The 7041-nt window shown below is 51.4% G+C and overlaps 1 protein-coding gene across 3 annotated transcripts; it reads right to left on the reverse strand.

Annotated features, from left to right (window-relative positions):
• Positions 1-307: 307 nt before the first annotated feature.
• LOC128649369 (uncharacterized) lies at positions 308-6803 on the reverse strand. 3 transcript variants are annotated; one of them, XM_053702602.1, is made up of 3 exons: positions 5565-6803; positions 2905-3065; positions 308-2116 (listed from the first exon to the last, which is right to left on the reverse strand). In XM_053702602.1, the coding sequence occupies exons 1-3, from the start codon at positions 6730-6732 to the stop codon at positions 2099-2101; spliced, it is 1347 nt and encodes a 448-aa protein (XP_053558577.1). In that variant the 5' UTR covers positions 6733-6803; the 3' UTR covers positions 308-2098. The 3 variants fall into 3 exon arrangements, with proteins under 3 accessions (XP_053558577.1, XP_053558575.1, XP_053558576.1); XM_053702600.1 differs by having other exon boundaries at positions 308-3065; XM_053702601.1 differs by lacking the exon at positions 2905-3065 and having other exon boundaries at positions 5565-6800.
• Positions 6804-7041: the final 238 nt, after the last annotated feature.

Raw genomic sequence — 7041 nt, forward strand, 5'->3', positions numbered from 1 at the left:
ACAACAATCCCCTTGGAAGCAAAAAGTGTGAGATATTGTAAATCTAATTTGCATATCTTAATACTCAGTTCTTTAGATCACTTTATTTTAAGATTATTTTCTGCTAAAGTTTTAAACATAGAAAAAAACTCATGGCCCTAGATACTTCTCATACTGCATTCAGAAACGCATACATTTAGAACAACCAGTCAGCAGGATAAGGGATTAAATGCTTACCGGATCCTTCTTCACAGAGGAGAGGATTTAACATAACTTAATTAAATAACTATGTACATGAGAATGTAGTGCGAAATAACCACAGACAAACTTTTTATGGGAAAAATTTTGTGACCGTCACAGGCCATAAAATTTTATTAACCTAACAAACTAGATAGAACTGATAGAACTGAAAATATATATGGCGGCATAGAGATCAGCTACCCAGAACAGCAGGAGATCACCGGCCCAACGGGAACAGCAGCAGAGGAGTCTCTGCCCTAAGGAGATGACGCTGAGGGGTTGCAGAGATCACGTGACCATCCCTCAAAAGGGAGGAAGGAGGGTTACCGTCACGTGCACGTGAGGGCCTACCCTCCTCCCCGGAAGTCTGGCCATCACTCACCCCTAGCGACCTTCTCCTGCGCAACCGGACCGAGGATCTCCCGCCGCCAGGGTGAAAGAAGATCTTCCACCTAGATAAGGATTCCCTGTTACCAAGCCGTGTAAACCGCATAACAGGGAGAGGAGATCCATATCCTACAGTAATGGCTTATTGGGCCTAGGGTGAGTAGCCATAGCCCTGCCATTAAGGTGCCGTCGAAAATACAACATCATTAAAACATTACAAAAGGGGAAGGGAGGGAGGGAAAAAACTGCTTCAGCCAGGATCCGGAGAAGAAGAGGAAGTTGCAAGGGAGAACTTGGCTTATCTACTGGTAAGGAGGGGCCTACCCTAAATTGCAACAATGTTGCACCCAGCACCTTCCCTCTCTCTTCTAACCCACTCTCCTACAGCCTTAACCCTTAGACTGCTCCAGGCTTATACTAAGCCCTACACTGCATTAAGGGATTAAATGCTTACCGGATCCTTCTTCACAGAGGAGAGGATTTAACATAACTTAATTAAATAACTATGTACATGAGAATGTAGTGCGAAATAACCACAGACAAACTTTTTATGGGAAAAATTTTGTGACCGTCACAGGCCATAAAATTTTATTAACCTAACAAACTAGATAGAACTGATAGAACTGAAAATATATATGGCGGCATAGAGATCAGCTACCCAGAACAGCAGGAGATCACCGGCCCAACGGGAACAGCAGCAGAGGAGTCTCTGCCCTAAGGAGATGACGCTGAGGGGTTGCAGAGATCACGTGACCATCCCTCAAAAGGGAGGAAGGAGGGTTACCGTCACGTGCACGTGAGGGCCTACCCTCCTCCCCGGAAGTCTGGCCATCACTCACCCCTAGCGACCTTCTCCTGCGCAACCGGACCGAGGATCTCCCGCCACAAGGAAGCATTTTAATGGTACCCTTGCCGCCAATGCACAACCCGATTTACAGGAGGGGTAACAGAGCTCTCTGAATGTCCCCTATGAATAAATCCAGCCCCACATCAGAAAGGTGAACTTTATCCCTTCTATATAGCTCGGTTCTATCAGCCGAAATGGCTTCGTGCCGTACCACGAAGCCACCTGACCCAGTGACGGTTTTCGCTACAGACGCATTGATCTTCTTCCTAACCCGGTATGCCGCCGTATGGGCCGACATATGCCTCCAGTGGAGACGGGGTATTATATGGGACCACCCTATCATGACCCCCGGGATGCGTACTCTTAGCCACCCAATGTCTGCCTGCATAACCTTAATCAACTGTAAAACTGGTATGGCCCCCACATCGTTACCCCCTAGGTGAAGAATAATAATGTGAGGCTTCCCCCAGCGTACCAGGGCCCCAGATATGGTTCCTGCTAATTGGGGCCAGCACATCCCCCTATCACCCAACCACCTAACGGATGCCTTGTTGGAAGGGAGACCTAGGGATTGGCCAAATGGGAGGGACGCACAGCGTAGGGAGGCCCAGTGGACAAAGGAGTGGCCCACAATCCAGATTCGCTTCACCCCGGGGGTAGTGCCTGTGGAGACAAACATTTTAGTATCCTGAATTAACATCTAAACATTAAACAATTGGACGGACATAGGTTCTGAAACAATTGGACCGCCAACGCCCAATACGTTTTATGTCCTCGCACGAGGAGCCCGCTTGCGCAGCGTTAGTCGCGGCCCCTATGCGAAAAGAGTGCGGGGCCAGTCTGCTAGCGTCCAGCCCCGCCTGGACTGCCGCCAATTTTAGGACCCTACCGAACTGAAATTTGGAAAGGGATCTGCCGTCCGCATGGACCAGGAATTGCCCCGGGCCAGGCGGCCTTTGAGCCAGGTAAAGATTAACGCAGTTAACCGGGCAGCATGCGCTGTTCACCTGAGGGTGAACGGGGATCCAGGTTCCCTTACCTTCCTGATCTGTCTTTGATCGCGGCAGAAAAAGAAGTAAGGAATCAGGGGCAGCTCTAACATGTTGCAATTGTATACCTGCCCCAGACGCCTGCTTGGAGGGTGCTACTACCTCACTAACTCTAAGAGCGGCGGCAAAGGCCAGATTAAACGCAGTTTTGAAGAGTAGGGCTTCAAAATCTGATCTACAGACCACGTCGAGCGCCAAGAGCAAACTCTCCAGGCGGTCGCGGGTGATGGGTTCGCGCGTGTCTATTTTCCGCTGCTGCGATCTGCCCCAACCCTTGATCACCTGCCTAATAAAAAAGGAATTGGTTGGGTCAGGAATGGCTAATGCCCTATAGAAAAATGAGAGGGCGGCCAATTTGGATTGTATTGCCCCCTGACGGGCCCCAGAGGCATGCAAACTCACCAGCCAATCATGTAAGTTGTCCCTAGACCCCTGAGCAGCGTCGGCTCCCCTGGACGCACAGAAATTGTCCCATTCAGACCACATGCGGGCATAGGCGTGCCAAGTGGATGGTGCTAAGGAGGAGCGGACCAACGGCAGTAAGGCTATCCAGGAAGGACGAGCTGCCAAAGGAAATCAGGACAGCGTAAGCCCACGGCTGCAGCTGTGGGGGCTAACTTGCGAAATGTCGCCCATTCGAATCGTGACAGGGCGTCAGCTACAACATTGTCGACGCCCGGGACATGACGGGCCTGGAACTGGATGTTAAGGTCCAGACAGCGCAACACCAGGTGGCGCAGCAAGGTAATGACCTTTGCTGAGGTGGCTGACAAGTTATTGATCGCAAAGACCACACTGATGTTGTCTGTCCAGAACACAACAGTCCCGTTCGACAACTTCCCACCCCACAGCTCGACCGCCAAGACCACGGGGAATAGCTCCAGGAGAGTCAGGTTTCGAGTAAGGCCCGCCGGGGCCCAGGACTCCGGCCAGGGCTCCGCGCTCCACTCTCCCTGGAAATAGGCCCCGTAACCGTGCGATCCAGCTGCGTCAGTGAAAAGGTGCAGTAACTGGCTAGACATGGGAGGGGTACGCCAGACCCGAATCCCGTTAAATCGCGTGAGAAACTGTTCCCAGACTACCAGGTCAGCCAGCAATTCACTCCCTAGGGTTATCTTTGATTTCGGGTTTGACCTACCACTAAGCTGTCTTTCCAGTCTACGGTTAAAAACCCGACCCATGGGGATAACTCTGCAAGCGAAATTAAGCAAACCTAACAGGGATTGTAACTGTTTCAGGGAAATAACTGCATTAGAGACTGCCGCTCTGACCGCCTCAAGCATGCCCTGAACTTTATCAGGTGGCAACCTACAGAGCCGAGCCTGGGTGTCGATTCCGATTCCCAGGAAGACTAAACAGGACGCGGGGCCTTGCGTTTTGTCCTCTGCTAGGGGCACCCCGAAATGTCTCATGACGCTGCGCATGATGTTCATTGTGGATAAACAATCATCGGAGCCTGCCCTCCCTACAATGAGAAAATCGTCCAGGTAGTGTGCTATGGGATCGCTGCCCACTTCTGAAGCTACGACCCAATGAAGGAAACTACTGAACGCTTCAAACAAGGCGCATGACAAAGAGCAGCCCATGGGCAGGCAGCGATCCACGTAGTACACACCTGCAAACTTACAACCCATTAGATGGAAAACTGAGGGGTGGAGTGGAAGAAGCCTAAATGCCGACTCAATGTCTAGTTTCGCCAATAGAGCACCATGACCCGCCCTCCTGACCAGGTCTAGTGCGCTATCAAAGGATTGATAGCGCACCGAGCTGAGTTGGGGGTCAATGGCATCATTGACTGAGCTACCTTTTGGGTACGACAGGTGCTGAATGAGGCGAAACTTCCCTGGCTCTTTCTTGGGAACCACCCCCAACGGGGAAATGACCAAATCAGGTAAAGGTGGGGCAGCAAAGGGGCCCGCCATTCGCCCTAAAGTCACTTCTTTATTAATTTTATCCCTCACTACTTGGGGGTGTTGGTATGCTGAAATAAGGTTCCTATTAAATCTCTTACCCTTGATTTGCCTAAATGTGGGGATATGAAAACCAAATGAAAAACCCTCCCATAACATACGTGCCGCCGCCTGGTCTGGGTAAGCCCACAACCATGGTGCCATGGCATGTACATTAATTGGCGTTTCCGCCTTTCTGGCCCAAGTTTGCTGAAGGGGGCTTATTGGCCTGGTCCCTTCGCTTGATGCAGTCACTGCCAGGGTGTGGACCAGAGCAGTACCTGCAGACATGTCTGAAGGTGCATGCACTACCCTTGTCGCATTTTTTGTCCTGGAAGGGCCAGCAGGTTCCCCCCCGTTTCCTGCTTCTGGTATTGCGAAAGGACTGCTGCGCTGATTGCTGAGTTGAAGTTGCAGCAGCGGGTGCACCCCCTTTTGGGTCCATTCGCTGCCACAACTGGTTATCAGTAGAGTCAAATGTCAGGGAAGGATTTCCTGCCATTTTCCTCCTGAACTCAGCATCATATTCCCTCCACACACCTTCACTGTGATTACGCTGAATCCAGTGAATAGTGTCCGTGTATTTTAGGATAGGCAAACTCTGGGAGGGGTACTTTTCGATATAACAGGAGGAAAAAACCCTGAAGCACTGGAGCCACTCATCAAAAGTGTCTGGGCGTTTAAATTTTTTAGGCCCTGTTCCCTCAGCGCTCTTCTCTCTCTGCCTATACGCCTCCACCGAAAGGTCAAATATATTAACATATTTTCCACGGTGGATTCTACTGACCACCTTTTTGCGCAGGTGTCTATGCAATGAGTATATTTTTCCTGGGCTTGCGTCCCCGTAAAGGGCTGCTCGCCTTTCGGAGATGGCCCTGGTAGGGAGAGGTTCAGCTGGCACCTCTGTAGATGGGTTTTGCGGGGCGGGGTTACTGGCGCTATCCTGCTTAGTATCTGGCTTGACCCCCCTCTTTAAAATTTTCTTAATCATTCTAAACATTTTCTTCTGACCTGCCCCTTGTAAACCCAAGGAAGAGTCAGTCTCAGACCCTGAGTCAGAAGAGGATGAGTCAGAGGAAGAAAGGTCATTGTGTGTAAATAAAGCATTCTCACCGTGACTAATGGCAGGAGGTCCCTGACCCATGCTGGAAACGGGCTGGCCTGCTGGCTGGTTTTGGAGGGCGAGTCCTGAAGACCCTTGCTGTGCAGTGGAAGTGGTGGCTGCTGCTCCTGCTGTAATGCTGCCTGGTACTCCTGCATCCGCCCCACTCATGACTGTGGCAGTGTTGGTCCGTGTTTTTGCTGCACTTTGTGATCCAATTGCCCCCTGCAAAAGAGAAAGAATTTGGCGAGCACTTTGCCCAATGGATGTGTCTGGATTATCAGTAGCAAGGGGTGGATGAGCTATATGAAGTGGTGTATGAAATCCCTGACTCACTGACTGTCCATTCGCAGATGTCTGAGCATTCACACCCTGCTGGTCTACAATAGGGTTATGGCATGCCTGGCTTATTGATTGTGCATGGTTTAATGAGTGTGCATGAGCGCCCTGCGTGGCTGCCATGGGGGAGTGGATACCCTGATCAAGGGGTTGTACTCCTTGTATGCCTAAAGTAATGGGATGTTGTAGCTGGCTTAAAGATTGCACATTCGCATTATGTATGCCAACCAGGGGTGTATTATATCCCTGAGGAGCTGCTTGTACGTTCACACCATTCAAAGCCGCATTCACACCAATGGGGGATGGTAAATGATGAGATGGTAAATGATGCTCAATGTTTTGATTAACATGCATACTTTGAACATTGCCTTGATTCACATGCAGGCTATTATTAGACACAATATCATGCGGCTGAGCGGCCGCTTGCACTAAACCACTATCAGCCCTGTGTGGGTTAATAATATCGGGAGCGGCCTGCTGAACGGCATTTGCGTTATCTCCCATTTGTATAAACTGTAATGGCCTCATTGCCCTGGAAGGGTTAACTCTGCGTGTCCCCCTACCCCTATCACTGGCTATCTGCCTGGTACTACCTCTTATGATGGAGCGACCCCTTTGATGCCCCTGAGGATTAACATTCAAATGTGCCGTTCGCTTGCGCAGTTTGCTTGCGCTGCTAATGCCCCTCCGACCCCCCACTGATAACCCGCCAACGGCCAAGGACGGCTCTCGGTGCTCACCTGCAAGTGGCGTTGCCCCGGGAGCCGATGTCCTTGTGACCGCGCGGGAATCTGCCAAGCCGGAAGTGCCGATGTCCGCTTCCGGTGACGTCACTAACATGGCGTTGACACCGGAAGTCGGACCCGGACCACGCGGCTGGCGAAGGAGATCGCTAGGCCCCGAGGGGAGCAGCATAGGCCCTGAGATGGCATGGGCCTCGGGTATGGTGCGACCGGGGGCAAGTCCGGGTGTTGAGGGCTGAGGGGCCATGTTCCGGCCGGGCTGGGGACCGCGTGTTGCCACGTGTGGTGCCTCAATGAGAGGTGTGAAAGGGCGATGCCTGCTGGGGGTAGTTAAAGCAGGATCCGGATCCTGACTAGAAGGATCAGGAGGGAAAACAGCTGGTGTGACACTGGGCCCTGGGGAGGC

Source organism: Bombina bombina, chromosome 2, assembly GCF_027579735.1.
Source record: "Bombina bombina isolate aBomBom1 chromosome 2, aBomBom1.pri, whole genome shotgun sequence".
NCBI lineage: Eukaryota > Metazoa > Chordata > Amphibia > Anura > Bombinatoridae > Bombina > Bombina bombina.